The 20,737-nt window shown below is 44.5% G+C and overlaps 1 protein-coding gene and 1 pseudogene across 4 annotated transcripts in view; both read right to left on the bottom strand.

Annotated features, from left to right (window-relative positions):
• GDPD1 (glycerophosphodiester phosphodiesterase domain containing 1) overlaps positions 1 to 20,737 on the bottom strand; it is a 56,952-nt gene that overhangs the window by 16,402 nt on the left and 19,813 nt on the right. For all 4 annotated transcript variants that reach the window (XM_066363125.1, XM_066363123.1, XM_066363121.1 and 1 more), the window contains exons 3-4: positions 11,046 to 11,181; positions 367 to 412 (exon numbers count right to left, since the gene is read on the bottom strand). In XM_066363125.1, coding sequence (XP_066219222.1) covers positions 367 to 412; positions 11,046 to 11,181 — 182 coding nt within the window. The remainder of the gene's footprint in view (positions 1 to 366; positions 413 to 11,045; positions 11,182 to 20,737) is intronic.
• LOC136394023 (tropomyosin alpha-3 chain-like) lies at positions 6,925 to 10,915 on the bottom strand (annotated as a pseudogene).

The raw sequence follows: 20,737 nt of genomic DNA, 5'->3' as shown, positions 1-20,737 counted from the left end.
GGTTCCCTTCAATTTCTTTCATTTATTCATTTACTTCATTTACAATTACTGTAAATTTTAGTAATATTCTAGAATTGGAAGCTTTAGAGGTACAAAGCATCCCTAATATTATCTGGGTTTCTGGTCATTAGTATTCAGGCTTAAATTAACTGTATTTAAATTTAATAGAATGAGCCAATTAAATATCTGAACTTTATTATTTCAGGGACAAGATTTAAAGATTTCTAGGCCTGAGAAAATAAGCTCTGAGGACAGTACTTTGAGCTGGAACTTACTATGACAAGAGAATACACACAAATAGCTAATTCTCAGGATAAATGAATATACTTAAATGTAAGCATTTAAGCTGCAAATGGGAAATATTACCTCTTTGAAATGTGACATCCAGTTTGCCAAGATAAGGTGGGAGTTCCTTTAAAAGATATAATTAAAAAAAGTTAGCTCTCAAAAAATCAAAAGCATTTTAATGTTTTACATTAAGACAAAATATTTGCTTCTTAATTTTTTTTTTTTGTATTTTTCCAAAGTGAGAAATGGGGAAGCAGACAGACAGACTCCCACATGCACCCGGCCAGGATCCACCCAGCATGCCCACCAGGGTACAATGCTCTGCCCATCTGGGGTGTTGCTCCGTTTTGGCCGGAGTCATTCTAGCGCGCCTAAGGGAGAAGCCACAGAGCCATCCTCAGTGCCCGGGCCAACTTTGCTCCATTGGAGCTTTGGCTGTGGGAGGGGAAGAGAGAGATAGAGAGGAAGGAGAGGGGGAAGGGTGGAGAAGCAGATGGGCACTTCTCCTGTGTGTCCTGGCCAGGAATTGAACCCGGGACTTCCACACACCAGGCCAGTGCTCTACTGCTAAGCCAACCAGCCAGGGCTAGGATTTGCTTCTTAAAAAAACCAAACACTACATGTGTTTACATAGAGCACCCTTTAGCTGAACATCCCCAACAGCAAATTAATCATATAATTACTTATTTTCACAACCTACAAAATATATGTACTATTGAATATGCACCTCTTCTCAATAATAAATACACAAAGAGCTCAGTAGATAAGTGTCAAGAATAGACAGTTTAAAAAGAAAAAGAAAAATGACAAAATCATTAAAAAATCTTGAAATTCACAAATAAATAAATGCTCATTAAAATTTAGTCTAGCAAATTAGAAAATGTTTGGTATAACTGTAATACCCAATAATGATAAGTGTATAACAAAATGGAAATTCTTCTAATATCAGATTTTAGAACTCTTTTAAACCCTTTTAAGAAAGCAAGAGGGTAATAGCTACTTTCAATATATATTAAGACACTATAATATTCCTAATCTTTTACCCAATAATTTCCCTGCTGGGATTTTATTTAGAAAAATAATTTTAAATATAGAGATTATCTTAAATAAATATTTTTAATAAGTATAAATATCTCTATAAATATATTTATATCTCTTAAATAATGTTATACTGTATAAGCATATGAATATAGAGAAAACTTTATGCATAAAAATGTTCAGTGTACTACTATCTAAAATGGTAAAAACTTGGAACTACTGTAATTCAAAAGTCCAACAACAGAGGCATAGTTAAAAATAACAATATAGCCTGACCTGTGGTGCGCAGTGGATAGGGCGTCCCCCGGGAACACTGAGGTCGCCAGGTGGAAACCCTGGGCTGCGGCTTGCCCATTCAAGGCACATATGAGAAGCAATTACAAGTTGATACTTCCTGCTCTTCCCCCAACTTTCTTTCTCTCTCTCTGTTTCTCCCCCCACCCCAGAAATGAATAAATAAAATCTTTAAAAAAACACGCAAAAAAACTATCAATATATATCCACTCAATGGAATAACTTCAGTCATTTGAAATGTTTATGAAAAATAAGCATGGAATCTGAAAAGCCTAAATACTGTACAATTCTAACTCTATGACATTCTCGAGAAGGCAAAACCATGGAGACAGTAAAAAGAACAGTGGTTGTCAGGGGTCAGGGGTTCAGGGGGCAGGAAGGCAAAGCATAGAGGATTTTTAGGCAATGAAATTACTCTGTATGACACTATCATACATGGATATATGTCATTATACATATGCTAAAACCTATGAAATGTACAACACCAAGAGTGAACTCTAACGTAAACTCTGGACTTTGGGTGATGACGATGTGTCAGTGTAGGCTCATCAGTTGTAACAAACGTGCACTCTGGCGTAGGATGCTGATGGGGGGAGGCTGTGTCTATGTGAAGTAAGAGGTTATGTGCGAATTCTTTGTACTTCCTTGCTCAATTTTGCTGTAAACCTATAATTTCTCTAAAAACTAAATTCTATTAAAAAGAAAAAGGTCAGGATCACAGCTATATCAAAACCATACAGGTTATACATACAGATAGCATTCTGTTAACCTAAGTTTTCTTTAGGTGGTAAAATTGAGCATTTTTCCTTCTATCTATCTATCTATCTATCTATCTATCTATCTATCTATCTATCTATCTATCTATCAGTATATACTATGAGTAGGTAAACTACTAAAATTATATTGATTTTTTTTTGGAGGGACTGGTTCTTTATTTTAAAAAGACACTTGCCAGCCTGACCAGGCGGTGGCGCAGTGGATAGAGCATCAAACTGGGATGTGGAGGACCCAGGTTCGAGACCCTGAGGTCACCAGCTTGAGTGCAGACTCATCTGGTTTGAGCAAAGTTCACCCAAGGTTGCTGGCTTGAGCAAGGGGTTACTCGGTCTGCTGTAGCCCCACGGTCAAGGCACATATGAGAAAGCAATCAATGAACAACTAAGGTATTGCAACGAAAGACTGATGATTGATGCTCCTCATCTCTCTCCGTTCCTATCTATCCCTCTCTCTGACTCTGTCTCTATAAAAAAAAAAAAAAAAAAAAAAAAGACACTTGCCAATTTTTAGTATCGAAACTGTTTCTCTATCAGTTTCTTCTTCTCTCAATCAGCCCCCAAAGAGACCACACCAAAAGAGAGTACATGAGCCAATGAGCTGCTGGATGCACACCTAACAGACCTCACAGAAACCTCACCAAAAAGCAGGTATCGGGTAGGAAAAGAAATTGTTAAAGATCAGTACACTGCCAGCCCAGACTGCATGAGCTCTCATAGCCAGATGGGGAGGCCAGTATGCCCCAACCCCAAAGAAGCAAAATTTCAAAATACAAAATTTTAAATTTTAAAACAGTTTTGTACATAAACTAGTCAGGATTTTTCCAGCACTAATTGATACAGAGCACAATGAGATGGCACTTTTAGAGATAGCAGCTTCAGACCCGGAAAAGCATGATGAGTTTCATTTGGCTACATCAGTGACAAACATAATTTTTTTTCTTTCAAGGAGGCAGAACAAATAACTGGTCATTTCAACATAAGGAGCACATGATCCATTCTGTGAACCACTGGGAAGCCGGTCGAGATGGGACAGGATTTGGTCTCTGTTGGGCAGATAAAATATATTATGCTCACTTTGTTAAAGATGGTACTGTCTGTTGGAATCCATGGGAGTCTGAAAGACCAGAGTAACAGGCTTTATTGAAAGGAAGAAAGGAACCCTGCCGGGCACTTATCCTGGGGGAGAAGAGCACCAGTTACAGACTAGGGACGAGTTATGTAGTGTTTGGGAGAGCCTGAGGGGATACTGAGGCAAAAGTCCTGGTATGTCTGGAATGCTTCTCCTTGGGGGGCTTCGAGCATGTGGGTGTTTTGTGGTTTTTTTTTGGTATTTTTCTGAAGCTGGAAACGGGGAGAGACAGTCAGACAGACTCCCGCATGCGCCCGACCGGGATCCACCCGGCACGCCCACCAGGGGGTGATGCTCTGCCCCTCCGGGGCAAGCGACGACAAGAGCCACTCTAGCGCTTGGGGCAGCGCCTGGGTCATCCTTGCTCCAATGGAGCCTTGGCTGTGGGAGGGGAAGAGATAGACAGAGAGGAAGGAGGGGGTGGGGGTGGAGAAGCAAATAGGCGCTTCTCCTATGTGCCCTGGCCGGGAATCGAACCCAGGTCCCCCGCACGCCAGGCCGATGCTCTACCGCTGAGCCAACTGGCCAGGGCTGTGGGTGTTGAATCAATAATCCTGGTATGTCCGGAGCCCCTCCTTGGGGCGGCTTCTCAGCTTTTTTGGAATACCTCTGTCTCAGGGTCATTAGTCCAGTAAGGGTGAGGTCTGACAGATAAGCGGAACATCAAGAGGGCAGTTTGGAATTCACGTATCTATCACTGTCCACATAGAAGCCCGTCGCTCAGTGTTGGTCAAATAAAGTTTGTAAATATATATATATGTTTGCTCGCTTATAGTTTGCATTGGGTGTGGGAGACAGGCTGTAAACATGCAGGGTTGTTATAGCCTAAGGCTTAGTTTTAAGACTAAGTCCTTCCCACCCTTTTTGATGTAGGGTGGTGCACTCTCATGAGGAATCCCATATGCCTCAGATAAGTGACTTTGTATCAGAGACTTCCTTGTTTGTATATTGGATTAAAGGTTTTGAATCATAAAGTGGGGCAGACCTGGAGCTTGCTCTCTCTGTTTGGTTCCTGAGACTAGTATTAGAGAGGAGAGCAGAGAAAGGCCACGTGGAGGAGGTCAGGAGAAGCAGCCAAGATGGCAGAGTGCTGAAGAAGCCAGTCTGTGTAGAGTTTGTGCAGAGAGAAGGAGATGGGAAACAGAGGTGAATAAGGCTGGTGTTGGGCAGATAAAATGTATTATGCTCACTTTGTTAAAAATGGCGCTGCCCACGTGAGGCCATCGCCCAGGTGATATTAATGTGTGTTGAGAATCCTTGTAGCCTGGGGCTTGGTTTTGGGATTAAGCCTTTCCCACCCTTTTTGATGTGGGGTGGTACAATCCAATCATGCCTCAGAGAAGTGACTTTGTATTGGAGACTTCCCTATTTTGTATATTGGATTAGAGGTTGTGAAGCTACACTATAAAATAGGGGCAGAACGGGAGCTTGCGCTCTTGGTTCCTGGGATGATTAGCATGAGAGAGCAGAGGGAGCAGAGCAGAGAGCAGAAAGAGGCCATGTGGCCAGGAGAAGCAGCCAAGATGGCGGAGTGCTGAGTGAGAAGCCAGTTTGTGTAGTGTTTGTATCTGGGATAAGGAAGGAGATGGGGAACTGAGGAGAATAAGTCTGGTGAGCTAGAAACCTTTGATTCTAGGAAACTCGGATAAATCAGTAGCTTTGTGAGCACTGAATGTGATTGGGTTTTGGAGCCCAGTGTGTGTTTTTACTTGCCCGCCGGGTGCAAGCTAGGATTAAAGACTGTGGCCCACCAGTTTGTGGCTCCGTTGTTTCTTTACCGACTGTCCGAATCCAATGCGAACCTGCATGGGCCAGGCTGCTGCTGTGATGGTAGCCCTGGCCGTGGCTGCTGGCTTTACAGCTGGTGAGCTAGAAACCTTTGATTCTAGTAAACTCGGATAAGTCAGTAGCTTTGTGAGCACTGAATGAGTGGGTTTTGGAGCCTAGTGTGTGTTTCTTCTTGCCCGCCGGGTCCAAGCTAGGATTAAAGCTGATGGCCCACCAGCTTTTGGCTCCATTGTTTCATTACCGTCTATAAAGCCAGCAGGCAGGGCCAGGGCCAGGGCCACCATCACAAAAGCCGCCCGGCCCATGCAGGTTCGCACTGGATTCGGACAGTTGGTAAAGAAACAACGGAGCCACAAACTGGTGGGCCATAGTCTTTAATCCTAGCTTGCACCTGGCGGGCAAGTAAAAACACACACTGGGCTCCAAAACCCAATCACATTCAGTGCTCACAAAGCTACTGATTTATCCGAGTTTCCTAGAATCAAAGGTTTCTAGCTCACCAGACTTATTCTCCTCAGTTCCCCATCTCCTTCCTTCTCCAGCGTCAAACTGCACAAACTGGCATCTCACTCAGCACTCCGCCATCTTGGCTGCTTCTCCTGGCCACATGGCCTCCTTCTGCTTTCTGCTCTGCTCTCTCCTCTAATGATAATCTCAGGAACCAAGAGCGCAAGCTCCTGCTCCGTTCCCATTTTATAGTGTAGAAATCCAAACCCTTAATCCAATATACAAAATAGGGAAGTCTCTAATACAAAGTCACTTCTCTGAGGCATGATTGGATTGTACCGCCCCACATCAAAAAGGGTGGGAAAGGCTTAATCCCAAAACCAAGCCCCAGGCTACAAGGATTCTGCCTGCCCACAGAGACACACATTAATATCACCTGGGCAACGGCCTCCACGTGAGCAGTGCCACTTTAACAAAGTGAGCATAATACATTTTATCTGCCCAACACCGTCTGTCCCAATCTAATGAGAACCTGCATGGGCCAGGCAGCTGTGATGGTGGCCGTGGATACTGGCTTTACAGTCTCAGATAGAGAGGTCTCACTATTTTAATTTGTTTGGTCACTTCTGATGAAAACATAAAATTGTCCAAAGATACCTTAAAGCTGAAACATCGCTTTTTTGTTTTAATTTTCTTTTTTTTTCTTTTATTTTGTATTTTTCTGAAGTTGGAAACGGGAGGCAGTCAGACAGACTTCCACATGTGCCCGACCGAGATCCACCCGGCATGCCCACCAGGGGGCGATGTTCTGCCCATCTGGGGTGTTGCTCTGTTGCAACCAGAGCCATTCTAGCACCTGAGGCAGAGGCCACGGAGCCATCCCCAGCGCCTGGGCCAACTTTGCTCCAATGGAGCCTTGGCTGCGGGAGGGGAAGAGAGAGACAGAGAGGAAGGAGAGGGGGAGGGGTGGAGAAGCAGATGGGCGCTTCTTCTGTGTGCCCTGGCAGGGAATCAAACCCGGGACTCCTGCATGCCAGGCCGACGCTCTACCACTGAGCCAACCGGCCAGGGCGAAACATCGCTTTTTTGGCAGGGGGGAGGTGTGATCCCTCCTGGAATCACCTTTCTGGTTTGGCTAGTACCCTGCACAAAGCAATGAATCCCTTAAGCGAAGTCTTTCTCAGGGCTCTGTTTGGCCCTGAATAAGGCAGACCCATACCTCTTTCCCTCCTCTAGGGAAACATCAATATGGATTAAGCTGAAAAATTACCTTCTAAAAGTGAAAAAGGGATTAAACTGCTGCTTGAGAACTGTGGAATTATTTGAAATGTTTTACAAATGGTTGCTACATCAACAACAAAAAAGGTGATTACAAAATGTGTACATCATGACCTGCTTTTTTTATTTTTTATTTTTTTATTTTTATTTTTTTCGAAGCTGGAAACAGGGAGAGACAGTCAGACAGACTCCCGCACGCGCCCGACCGGGATCCACCCGGCACACCCACCATGGGGCGACGCTCCGCCCACCAGGGGGCGATGCTCTGCCCATCCTGGGCGTCGCCATGCTGCGACCAGAGCCACTCTAGCGCCTGAGGCAAAGGCCACAGAGCCATCCCCAGCGCCCGGGCCATCCCCGCTCCAATGGAGCCCCGGCTGCGGGAGGGGAAGAAAGAGACAGAGAGGAAGGTGCGGCGGAGGGGTGGAGAAGCAAATAGGCGCCTCTCCTGTGTGCCCTGGCCGGGAATCGAACCCGGGTCCTCCGCACGCCAGGCCGACGCTCTACCGCTGTCATGACCTGCTTTTAAAGATACTTTGCATTGTGCTCACATTCCTTTCAAGGTTGTTCCCAAAGGTGCTCAGCCTGCAGTCCAACTAGAATCTCTGGGGAGAGGCAGAGACAACCTGGTGAAAAAGACCTGGGGGGGGGGGGGGAGGGAGACAGGGAAAGGAGAAAGCAGCCTTTCAATTAAAGATCAGCCCTCAGTTTAAAGGTCAGCTTGGGGCAGGCTGGCCTCAGGCAGAGTCAGGCCAGAGGGAGGAGCAGCGGCAGGGCGGGGCTGGGGTGGCTCAGTCAGGTCTCTGTCTCAGTCAGGTCAATCTGGTCCAGCAACCTTTGTGTACAGAGGTGTTCCTCTTTGGTGCATTTCAGTTTATCTTTCAAACCATCAATTGTCCTTTCCAGCTAGGCTCTGATCCCTCTGCAAACTCATGTCAGGTCTCTGCCTCCTTGAGTTTATTAGTAAGAATCTTTACCTCTTCCTTTTTTTAAAAAAAAAAAATTTATTTAATTAATTGTGTTTACATAGATTCTAGGGTCACCCCGAATGCATCCCCCTCCCCCATATTCCCCTTAACATCTCCCTTGCCCTCCTCCCTACACTGCCCTCCCCCCTTCCCTTCAGGTTTATCCCATCCTATCATCCCCTTTCCCTCTGTCCTCTTTCCCTCTGGTCCCTTTGATCCCTCCTCTGTCTCCATTCCATTCCTCAGTTCTCACTTGGATTCCTCAGTTGTTCCTTGGATTCCTCAAATAAGTGAGATCATATGATATTTTTCTTTCTCTGGCTTATTTCACTTAACATAATAGTTTCCAGGTCCATCATGTTGTTACAAAAGGTAATATTTCCTTCTTTTTCATAGCCCCTTAGTATTCCATTGTATATATGTACCACAGCTTTTTAATCCACTTGTCCACTGACGGACACGGGCTGTTTCCAGAGCTTCGCTATTGTGAACAATGCTGCCATAAATATGGGGGTGCGTTTCTTTTTTCAGTCGGTAATATGGTGTTCTTGGGATATATTCCTAAAAGTGGGATGGCTGGGTCAAAAGGAAGATCCATTTTTAATTTTTTGAGGAATCTCCATACTGTTTTCCACAGAGGCTGCACCAGTCTGCATTCCCACCAGCAGTGCAGAAGGGTTCCCTTTTCTCCACATCCTCGCCAGCACTTATTCTGTGTTGTTTTGTTAATGAGCGCCATTCTGACTGGTGGGAGGTGGTATCTCATTGTGGTTTTAATTTGCATTTCTCTAATGATTACTGATGTTGAACATTTTTTCATCTATTGGCCATCTGTATGTCCTCTCTGGAGAAGTGTCTATTCATTTCTTTTGCCCATTTTTTGATTGGATTGTTGTCTTCCTGGTGTTGAGTTTTACAAGTTCTTTATAAATTTTGGTTATTAACCCCTTATCAGACGTATTGTCAAATATGTTCTTCCATTGTGTGGTTTGTCTTTTTATTCTGTTCATACTGTCTTTAGCTGTACAAAAGCTTTTTAGTTTGATATAGTCCCATTTGTTTATCTTGTCTTTTATTTCATTTGCCTGTGGAGATAATTCAGTAAATATATTGCTGCAAGAGATGTCGGTGAGCTTACTGCCTATGTTTTCTTCTAAGATGCTTATGGTTACACGACTAACATTTAAGTCTTTTATCCATTTTGACTTTATTTTTGTGAATGGTGTAAGTTGGTGGTCTAGTTTCATTTTTTTGCAGGTTGCTGTCCAATTTTCCCAACACCATTTGTTAAAGAGACTGTCTTTACTCCATTGTATGCTCTTACCTCCTTTGTCAAATATCAGTTGTCCATAAAGGTGTGGATTTATTTCTGGGTTCTCTGTTCTGTTCCATTGATCTATATGCCTGTTCTTATGCCAGTACCAAGCTGTTTTGAGTATAATGGCCTTGTTAGTATAACTTGATATCAAGAAGTGTGATGGCCCTGGCTGGTTGGTTCAGCGGTAGAGCGTCGGCCTGGCGTGCCGGGGACCTGGGTTCGATTCCCGGCCAGGGCACATAGGAGAAGAGCCCATTGCTTCTCCACCCCCCCCCCCCCCTTCCTCTCTGTCTCTCTCTTCCCCTCGCGCAGCCAAGGCTCCATTGGAGCAAAGATGGCCTGGGCGCTGGGGATGGCTCCTTGGCCTCTGCCCCAGGCACTAGAGTGGCTCTGGTCGCTGCAGAGCGATGCCCCGGAGGGGCAGAGCATCGCCCCCTGGTGGGCAGAGCGTCGCCCCTGGTGGGCGTGCCGGGTGGATCCCGGTCGGGCGCATGCGGGAGTCTGTCTGACTGTCTCTCTCCGTTTCCAGCTTCAGAAAAATACAAAAAAAAAAAAAAAAAAAAAAGAAGTGTGATACCTCCCACTTTATTCTTCTTTTTCAAGATTGCTGAGGCTATTTGTGTTCTTTTTTGGTTCCATATAAATTTTTGGAATATGTGTTCTATATCTTTGAAGTAGGTCATTGGTATTTTAATTGATATTGCATTGAATTTATAAATTGTTTTCGGTAATATAGACATTTTAATGAACCTCTTCCTTTTTGAGAGTAGACACTTCTGGTTCTGGCCCATCTGTCTGATCTGCTCGTTTCTTGACTACAGGACTCTGCCAGCTCAGCTGTTCCTTTGCGCGTTCCAAGTCTCCCTCAGTAATCACCAACTTCTGCCTCTTCTGTGATGTGATTAGCTTCTTTGAGTTGGATTTCCTGTAGTTCCACCTTCATCTTTTAAAGCTGGGTTTTCAATAATCTTCCTACCTCCCTCACTCTCTTTGGCAGCTTTCTTAGTTTCCTCCAGCTGTTACAGGCCAGCGGCCAGGTGCTCCTGAACACAGACCAGCTCCTCTTCAACCTGTGGGATCCTGCAGTTCCAGGAGGCCGCCTCAGCCTCAGGGGTTCTCAGCAGCCTTGTGGGATCCTGCAGTTCCAGGAGGCCGCCTCAGCCTCAGCGGGTTCTCGGCAGCCTTTCTCCCTCCACGTCCCCCGGGAGGCGCTTGGCCCTGTCCTGTGCATCATCCGCCTGCTGCTGCAGAACTTGGACTTGTGTTTCCCTGCCCCCACAGTGGTGATTCCCGCCACGGTGCCCACCCAGCTCCAGAGGAAGGTCGGTTTCCTGCTTCCTTCCTCAGTGCTACAGCCGTTTCTCTAAAATCAGATTTTTAAAAGGTTCTTTCCTATACTTTAAGACTAAAATATATTTAATCCGAATCAAAATAAATATAGGACACTTCAAGCAAGTTGAACTCTAGTAGTTTTATGTTTGAGAACTTTGGTAATTTTGTTAAAATACTTATAAAAATAAGTCTCAGTGTGTGCAGTGAGTACATCTTCCCTGAAACCCCTAGTTTTTTAAAAATTTCCTTTGACATTCATTATTTAACTCATCATTTATTCATTTTTAAAAATTATTTATTGAAGCACTATCTGGCATTCACTGTTTTTACAACTCTTACAGGCCTTATTATCTACTAGATATTAGTTTATCATGCATCTTTATACTTACACAGTACTTGAGATCTGAGATGTTTACATTGACCCCTGTAGATCTCTTTAGATTCTCATCATGAGACACAACAACTTGCTCATCTTTTGTGATATGACAGTCCAGTTCCAGCATGTCGGTTCCAATTGTAACTGCACTGAAGAAATACAAAGAATAATGACATTCCGAAACTTAAGTGAACATTGAGGTTACATGCATCAGATGTAAAATTCAGCATTAGAAATCAAACAGCAAAAAATCCCATAATATTAAAATTTCTCAACACTGTCATCTATTATGATTTACTGATGTGGAAATATTCTAAGTGAATTTTGAATAAGAGAACATTGTTGGCTCCTTTCCATAACCACCTACAATTTCTATCACACCAATACAATGGAAAGCACACTAGACCAGAAGTTAAGAGATCTGGGTGTCAGTTCCTGCTTTACTACAAACTTGCTGCATAATACTAGGCAAGTAAATGGCCCCTTTGGGCCTATGTTTGCACATCTCTAAAATGAAAGGAGTGAAAAACAAGAAAAGGATGCAAGCTTTTGACACTTTAATTCAACATGGGATCAGAAATTCTAGCCAGAGCAATTAAGCAAGGAGAAAAAAAAAGGGGGGGTCCAACTTGGAAAGGGAATCATAAAACAATTACATTTATAATAGCATCAAAAGAATAAAACACTTAGAAATTAACAACCAAGGAAGCCTTGGCTGGGTTTCTCAGTGGTTAGAGCACCATCCCAGCGCACCAAGGTCACAGGTTCAATCCCTGGTCAGGGTACATATGAGAAGCAACCAATGTGCACAACTAAATGGAACTAAGTAGAACAATGAGTTGATGCTTCTCTCTCTCTTTCTCTCCCTTTCCCTCTCTCTCTCAAATCAATGGAAAATTAAAAAATAAAAGAAATTAACTTGATCAAGGAGGTGAAAGACTTTGTACAATGAAAACTATACAAAACATTGCTTAAAGAGCTACATAAGTGAAAAGACATCCCATGTTAATGAATTGGAATACTTAACATTGTTAAATGCAAATATGCACACGGATCTACAGATTCAATCCAATTCCTATCAAAATCTCAATGATATTTTTTGCAAACGTAGAAAAATCCACCCTAAAATGTACATGGTACCTCAATGAACCCCAAAGAGCCAAAATAATCTTGAAAAAAAAAAGTTGGAAGACTCACACTTCGTGATTTCAAAGTTAAAATGTAGTGGAAGCCCTGATATTTTTTTCTTGTAATATAAATGACTGACTTAAGCTTTGCTTGCCAAGGCATCCACTTCAAAGACGTGTGCAAAAGTATTACGTCCTTTAAAAAATGTACTTGCCTTATTAAAAACTACTTTAAAAATGCTAGCCATCATCTGAACCTTCAGTGAGTCATAATCTTTTTGGCAATAGAGGTTCTTGCCTCAGTGTTAATAGCTGCTGACTAATCAGCGTGGTGGTTATTGAAGAACGAGGTGGCTGTAGCAAATTCTTAAAATAAGACAACAGTGACGTTTGCCACATTAGTTGACTCTTCCTTTTCTTTTTTATAAAGATTATTTATTTATTTGTTGATTTTATATAGAGAGGGGTTGGGAGCCAGAAGTATCAAGTCATAGTTGCTTCACTTTAGATGTTCATTAATTGCTTGTTGTATGTGCCCTAATCGGGCAAACCCAGGATTTTTTTTTTTTAAAGGTTTTTTTTAAAGGTTTTTTTTTTTAATTTTTATTTATTATTATTATTTTTTATTTATTCAATTTTTTAGAGAGGAGAGGGAGAGAGAGAGAGAGGAGAGAGGGAGAGGAGAGACAGAGAGAGAGAAGGGGGAGGAGCTGGAAGCATCAACTCCCATATGTGCCTTGACCAGGCAAGCCCAGGGTTTCAAACCGGTGACCTCAGCATTTCCAGGTCAACGCTTTATCCACTGGGCCACCACAGGTCAGGCCAAACCCAGGATTTTAAACCAGCAACCTCAGCATTCCTCCAGGTCAACATTCTATCCACTGCGCCACCACAGGCCAGGCAGTTGACTCTTCCTTTCACGAATGATTTCTCTATAGCATGTGATAGGATTTTATCCACAGTGGAAAGTCTTTCTCTTTTTCTTTTTTTTTTTAGTGAAAGGAGGTTGAGGCAGAGACAGACTCTCACATGCACCCCAACCAGGATCCACTCAGCAAGCCCACTAGGGGGTCATGATGCTCTGCCCATCTGGGGCCCTTGCTCTGTTGCAACTGAAGCCATTTTTTAGCACCTGAGGTGGAGGCCATAGAGCCATCTTCAGTGCCCAGGGCCAATTCCCTCCAACCAAGCCATGGCTACAGGGGAGGAGAAGAGAGAGAGAGAAACGAGAGGGGGAGGGGTAGAAAAACAGATGGGAGCTTCTCCTGTGTGCCCTGGCCAGGAATTGAACCTGGGACATCCACACACCAGGCCAATGCTCTACCACTGAACCAACCAGCCAGGGCCCACAGTGGAAGTCTTTCAAAATTGTAATCAATCCTCTCAAACCCTGCCACTACTTTATCAACTAAGTTTATATATTCTAAATCTTTTGTTGTCATTTCAACTATCTTATAGCATCTTGACTAGGAGACTGTTGGTCAAATAAGTTTGTAAATATGATATATATATGTTTGCTCGCTTATAGTTTGTATTGGGTGTGGGAGACAGGCTATAAGCCAGCAAAGTCATTATAGCCTAAGGCTTTCTCACCCTTTTAATACTAAGATTTTTTTAAAACTAAGCTTTTCCCCACACCCTTGACTATTGCATGATGTGGGGTGATGCACTCTTATGAGGAATTCCATGTATACCTCAGATGAGTGGCTTTGTATCAGAGACTTCCTTATTTGTATACTGGCTTAAAGGCTTTAATTTCTACACTTTAAAATGGGGCAGACCAGGGGCTTGCTCTCGCAATTACTGAAATTAGCATTGCAGGAGAGAGGCAGCCAAGATGGTGGAGTGCTGAAGGAGAAGCCAGTTTGTGCAGAGTTTGTGCAGAGAGAAGGAGATGGGGAGCAGAGGTGAATAAGTCTGGTGAGATAGAAACCTTTGATTCTAGGAAACTCAGATAAGTCAGTGGCTTTGGGAGCTCTGAATGGAAAAGGAAGTGTTTTCCCACTGTATTTTCTAGCCTGCCGGGTGAGAGCTAGAATTAAAATGGTAATGGCCCACCAGTTCTTGGCTCCGTTGTTTCATTACCGTCTGTCCAAATCAAACCTGAACTTGCATGGGCCAGGCGGCTGTGATGGTGGCTATGGCTACTGGCTTTACATTTGGCATAGTCTGTGGCAGGATTCGATACAGATCAGTATAGAGTCACCACCACCTTTGAGCGGTGGAGTAGAGAACTGGCTGCTGTTATGGCTCCCCATGGTTGTCCTTTTGGGGACCACAGGCTGGCTGACTTTTCCAGCCATGCGTGAGAAAACTGAGAAGAGGCTGCCCGAGACCTGCAAACAGAGCAGTGGAAGGAGCTGGAGCAAATGTAGGAGAAACAGATGCTGACCCTGGAGCTGGAGCAAGCACTGGAGAAGACTGACCAGGTTTGCAAGATCCGCTTGGAAATGGAGCAGTGGCTGGAGAAGGAATCACAGGTTTGTGAGTTGCAGATTGCCCTGGACATTGTGGAGAGCCAGCAGCTGTGTGAGACTGGGGCAGAGCAGGTGGCGACAGCCCAGGGCTCAAGCCCGGCAGCGGGAGCTGATGTTTTCAGTCCCTCTTTGGAGGATGAGGAGAATTGGTCTGGAGCTGCGATCCGCAGTCTCCAGAAGGTGAGAGCCCAGCAGCAAGGAGTTCTTACTATGCCCCTTGTAGGCCTGCAATTTTGGGACACAGGGGTGGGTGCCATCATGCTCTCCAGAGCAGAGATGGAAATGCTGACTGCCATTGCCACGTGTTCCTCCCTTGGGACAGTGTAAGACCTGCCAGGACGGCAGGGATGAGGGGGGCGGCTGACACCCCATGTGCGTGGACTGATTCCTAGACTACAACTGGAGTGGGCACTGGCTCCTTTGTTGGATGGACTTACGGATTTTGGACAATGTGAAATATCCTGATGGTATTATAATTTGTGTAATGTGCCTATTTTCCTTGTACAGAAATACCTGTGCTTTAGATTGTGAAGTGAGCAAAAGGGGTGGAATGTTGGCCAAATAAGTTTGTAGCCTGGGCCCTGGCCGGTTGGCTCAGTGGTAGAGCGTCGGCCTGGCGTGCAGAAGTCCCGGGTTCAATTCCCGGCCAGGGCACACAGGAGAAGCGCCCATCTGCTTCTCCACCCCTCCCCCTCTCCTTCCTCTCTGTCTCTCTCTTCCCCTCCCGCAGCCGGGTGCTGGGGATGGCTCCTCGGCCTCTGCCCCAGGTGCTAGAGTGGCTCTGGTCGCAACAGAGCGACGCCCCGGAGGGGCAGAGCATCGCCCCCTGGTGGGCAGAGCGTCGCCCCCTGGTGGGCGTGCCGGGTGGATCCCGGTTGGGCGCATGTGGAAGTCTGTCTGACTGTCTCTCCCCGTTTCCAGCTTCAGAAACATACAGAAAGAAAAAAAAAAGTTTGTAGCCTGACTAGGTGGTGGCGCAGTGGATAGAGCATCAGACTGGGATGCAGAGGACCCAGGTTTGAGACGCCGAGGTCACCAGCTTGAGCGCAAGCTCATCTGGTTTGAGCAAAATCCCACCAGCTTGAACCCAAGGTCGCTGGCTCCAGCAAGGGGTTACTCGGTCTGCTGAAGGTCCACGGTCAAGGCACATATGAGAAAGCAATCAATGAACAACTAAGGTGTTGCAACGCGCAATGAAAAACTAATGACTGATGCTTCTCATCTCTCTCCGTTCCTGTCTGTCCCTGTCTATCCCTCTCTCTGACTCTCTGTCTCTGTAAAAAATAAATAAATAATTTTTTAAAAATTCTTTAAAAAAAAAAGGTTTGTAATATGATATATATGTTTGCTCACTTATAGTTTGCATTGGGTATGGGAGACAGGCTATAAGCCAGCAAAGTCATTATAGCCTAAGGCTTAGTTTTAAGACTAAGCCTTTCCCGTCCTTTTAATACTAAGATCTTTTCAAAACTAAGCTTTCCCCCACACCCTTGACTGTTGCATGATGTGGGGTGGTGCATTCTTATGAGAAATTCCATTTATGCCTCAGATAAGTGACTTTGTATTAGAGACTTCCTTATTTGTATATTGGCTTAAAGGCTTTAATTTCTACACTATAAATGGGGCAGACCAGGGGCTTGCTCTCGTAGTTACTGAAATTAGCATTGCAGGAGAGAGGCAAGCCAAGATGGTGGAGTGCTGAAGGAGAAGCCAGTTTGTGCAAAGAGGAGATGGGGAGCAGAGGTGAATAAGGCTGGTGAGGTAGAAACCTTTGATTCTAGAAAACTCAGATAAGTCAGTGGCTTTGGAAGCCCTGAATGGAAAGGGAAGTGTTTTCTTACTGTGTATTTTCTCGCCCACCAGATGCGAGCTAGAATTAAAAAGGTAATGGCCCACCAGTTCTTGGCTCCATTGTTTCATTACTGTCTATCCAAATTAAACCTGAACCTGCATGGGCCAGGTGGCTATAATGGTGGCCATGGCTACTGGCTTTACAGAGTCCATTCCACCTCATATTAGACTTTATGCATATCAGAACACTATTATGAGGAACATCTGAAAACATTAAGATGAAAATATTTAACCATTGTCACGAGACAAAGACTACTCAAGAGACCACATGGAGTGCACCAGGGGACCTAGGGGAGACCACCTCACAGTACCCTATACAGGTTTCACAAGACAGCCCCAATCCCCAGTCCTTATGGGTATTTATTGATACACACAAATAGGAGCAGGGGTGAGAATGAGGAAGTCAGGAAGCAGAGAAGAGAATGAAGAAATCAGGAAGGACAGAAGAGAATAAGGAAGTCAGGAAGGATGTAAAGCCAGTATCCACGGCCAGCATAATAGCAGCCTGGCCCATGCAGGTTCGCGTTGGATTCGGACAGTCAGTAAAGAAACAACGGAGCCACAAACTGGTGGGCCATTATCTTTAATCCTAGCTTGCACCTGGTGGGCAAGTAAAAACACACACTGGGTTCCAAAACCCACTCACATTCAGTGCTCACAAAGCTACTGTCTTATCCGAGTTTCCTAGAATCAAAGGTTTCTAGCTCACCAGACGTATTCACCTCTGTTCCCCATCTCCTTCCTTCTCCCTGCACAAACTGGCTTTTCACTTAGCACTCCACCATCTTGGCTACTTCTTCTGGCCTACTCCACGTGGCTTCTCTCTGCTCTCTGCTCTCTAATGCTAATCTCAGGAACTGAGAGAGCAAGTCCCCATTCTGCCCCCATTTTATAGTGTAGAAATCAAAACCTTTAATCCAATATACAAAATAGGGAAGTCTCTAATACAAAGTCACTTATCTGAGGCATGATGGGATTGTACCACCCCTCATCAAAAAGGGTGGGAAAGGCTTAGTCCTAAAACCAAGCCCCAAGCTACAAGGATCCTGCCTGCTCTCAGCCTGCCCCCAACACACATTAATATCACCTGGGCTTCCATGTGGGCAGCGCCATCTTTAACAAAGTGAGCGTAATATATTTTATCTGCCCAACAAAGAAGAACTTCTTTAGAGCAGACAAATGAGAAAGGGAGTAGCTCAAATGTCCCAACCTGATTAATCAGAATTGCTAATTCTATCCTTATTGTGCTGCATTCAGCACAGTACTGCATTGAGTACTTTTGTCAGTAAAGCCACTATAACTTTTGCCTCAGGGCACTGAACTCTGTCCCTGTTCTATGTTCCTATTCAGGGCCTCTACAAATCATAATCCCATAACAACACTATTTTAATTATTTTCCCTTTTTTTTTCCACTTCAGACTTTATTAGATTCCATCTCAAGAAACCACTTTCTTTGCTCATCCATTACAAGCAATTCCTCATACATAAAGTTTTATTATGATATTGCAGCAATTCAGTCATGCCTTCAAGCTCCACTTCTAAGTTTAGTTGCCTTGCTCTTTCCACCACATCTACAGTTACTTCCTCCACTAAATTCTTGAGCCCCTCAAAGTCATTCATGAGGATTGAATCAAGTTCTTCCAAACTCCTGGGGGTTTTTTTTTTTTGGGGGGGGGGGGGTTGGGTTTTTTTGTATTTTCTGAAGTTGGAAATGGGGAAGCAGTCAGACAGACTCCCGCATGCGCCCGACCAGGATCCACCTGGCATGCCCACCAGGGGGCGATGCTCTGCCCATCTGGTGCGTTGCTCTGTTGCAACCAGAGCCATTCTAGCGCCTGAGGCAGAGGCCATGGAGCCATCCTCAGCGCCCAGGCCAACTTCGCTCCAATGGAGCCTTGGCTGTGGGAGGGGAAGAGAGAGACAGAGAGGAAGGAGAGGGGGAGGGGTGGAGAAGCAGAAGGGCGCTTCTCCTGTGTGCCCAGGCCGGGAATTGAACCCAGGACTCCTGCACGCCAGGCCGACGCTCTACCACTGAGCCAACCGGCCAGGGCCACCAAACTCCTATTAATGTTGGTATTTTGACTTCTTCCCATGAATCACGAATGTTCTTAACATAGAGAATGGTGACTCTTTTACAGAAGGTCTTCAACTTACTGTGCCCAGATCCATTAGAGGAATCACACCTAAAGGCAGCTATAGCCTTACAAAATATATTTCTTAATAAGACTTGAGCCTGACCTGTGGTGTCGCAGTGGATAAAGCATCAACTTGAAACACTGAGGTTGTGCCTGACCAGGTGGTGATGCAGTGGAGAGAGTGTCGGACTGGGATGTGGAGGACCTAGGTTTGAGACCCCGAGGTCACCAGCTTGAGCGCGGGTTCATCTGGTTTGAGCAAAGCTCACCAGCTTGGACCCAAGGTTGCTGGCTCGAGCAAGGGGTTACTCAGTCTGCTGTAGCCCCCCAGTCAAGGCACATATGAGAAAGCAATCAATGAACAACTAAGGTGTTGCAACAAAAAACTAATGATTGATGCTTCTCATCTCTCTCCATTCCTGTCTGTCTGTCCCTGTCTATCCCTCTGACTCTCAGTCTCTGTAAAAAAAAAAAAAAAAAAAAAAAGAAAAGAAAAAAAGAAACACTGAGGTTGCCAGTTCAAAACCCTGGCCTTGCCTAGTCAAGGCACACATGGGAGTTAATGCTTCCTACTCCTCCCCCCTTCTCTCTCTCTCTCTCTCCTCTCTAAAATGAATAAAATCTTAAAAAAGCAACATTAATAATAAGACTTGAAAATTGAAATTATGCCTTGATCTGTGAGCTGCAGGATAATGTTGTGTTAGTAGGCAGGAAAACAATATTAATCTCATTGTACATCTCCATCAGGGCTTTGGGTGACCAGGTACATTATCAATGAGCAATACTATTTTGAAAGAAATTTTTTTCCTGAGCAGTAAGTCTCAACAGTGTGTATAAAATATTCAGTAAACCATTTATAAACAGATGTGCTGTCATCCAGGCTTTCTGCTCCATTTATAGAGCACAGGCAGAGTAGATTTAGCATTAAGGGCCCTGGGATTTTCAGAATAATAAATAAGCACTGGCTTCAACAAAAACTCACCAGCTGCATTAGCCCCTAACAAGAGAGTCAGTCTGTCCTTTGAAACTTTGAAGCCAGTCATTGACTTCTATGAAAGTCCCAGATAACATCTTCTTACATTATAAGGCTATTTTATCTACATACAGTGGAAATCTGCTTAGTGTAGCCACCTTCATTAATTATCTTAGCTAGATGTCCTGAATAACTTGCTACAGTTTCTACATCAGTACTTGCAGCTTCACCTTGCACTTTTATGCTATAGAAATGGCTTATTTCCTCAAACCTCATAACCTAGTTCTGCTAGCTTCAAAATTTTCTTCTGCAGCTTTCTCACTTCTCTCAGCCTTAATTGAAGGAGCTGGATTAGGCTTTGGCTTAAGGGAATGTTGTGGCTGGTTTGATCTTCCACCTAGACCACTAAAACTTTCTTCATATCAGAAATAAGCAAGATTGTTTCACTTTCTTTTTTTAAATTTTTACTTTTTTAATTTTTGCTTCTTTTTCCAATCGAGAGGAGGAGCGATAGTGGGACAGACTCCCGTATGTGCCCCAATCGGGATCTACTCAGCAACCCCCATCTGCGGCCATGCTTGCAAACGAGCTATGTTCATTACCTGAGGCAGAGGCTTTACAGAGCCATCCTCAATGCCCAGGGCCGATGTGCTCGAACCAACTGAGCCACGGCTGTAAGATGGAAAGAGAAAGAGAGAGAGAGAAAGAGAAAGAGAGGGAGAGAGAGAAGGGGGAGGGGTGGAGAAGCAGATGGTCGCTTTTCCTGTGTGCTCTGACCAGAACTCGAACCCAGGTTATTCACATGCCAGGCCAAGCTCTACCACTGAGCAAACCAGCCAGGGCCTTGTTTCACTTTCTTAATCACTTGTGTGTTCACTGGGTTGCACTTATGTGTTTTAATTTTCTTCAATGTTTCCTCTGCATTTACAACTGGTTAATTATTTGGAGCTGGTAGACTAGCTTTCAGCCTGTCTCAACTTTTTTTTTATTTTTAATTTATTCATTTTAGAAAGGAGAGAGAGAGGGAGAGGAGAGAGAGACAGAGAGAGAGAAGGGGGAGGAGCAGGAAGCATCAACTCCCATATGTGCCTTGACCAGGCAAGCCCAGGGTTTCGAACCGGCAACCTCAGCACTTCCAGGTC

This window comes from Saccopteryx leptura, chromosome 2 (assembly GCF_036850995.1).
Source record: "Saccopteryx leptura isolate mSacLep1 chromosome 2, mSacLep1_pri_phased_curated, whole genome shotgun sequence".
NCBI lineage: Eukaryota > Metazoa > Chordata > Mammalia > Chiroptera > Emballonuridae > Saccopteryx > Saccopteryx leptura.
The sequence above is the reverse complement of the archived record's forward strand: the minus strand, read 5'-3'. Positions and strand labels throughout refer to the sequence as shown.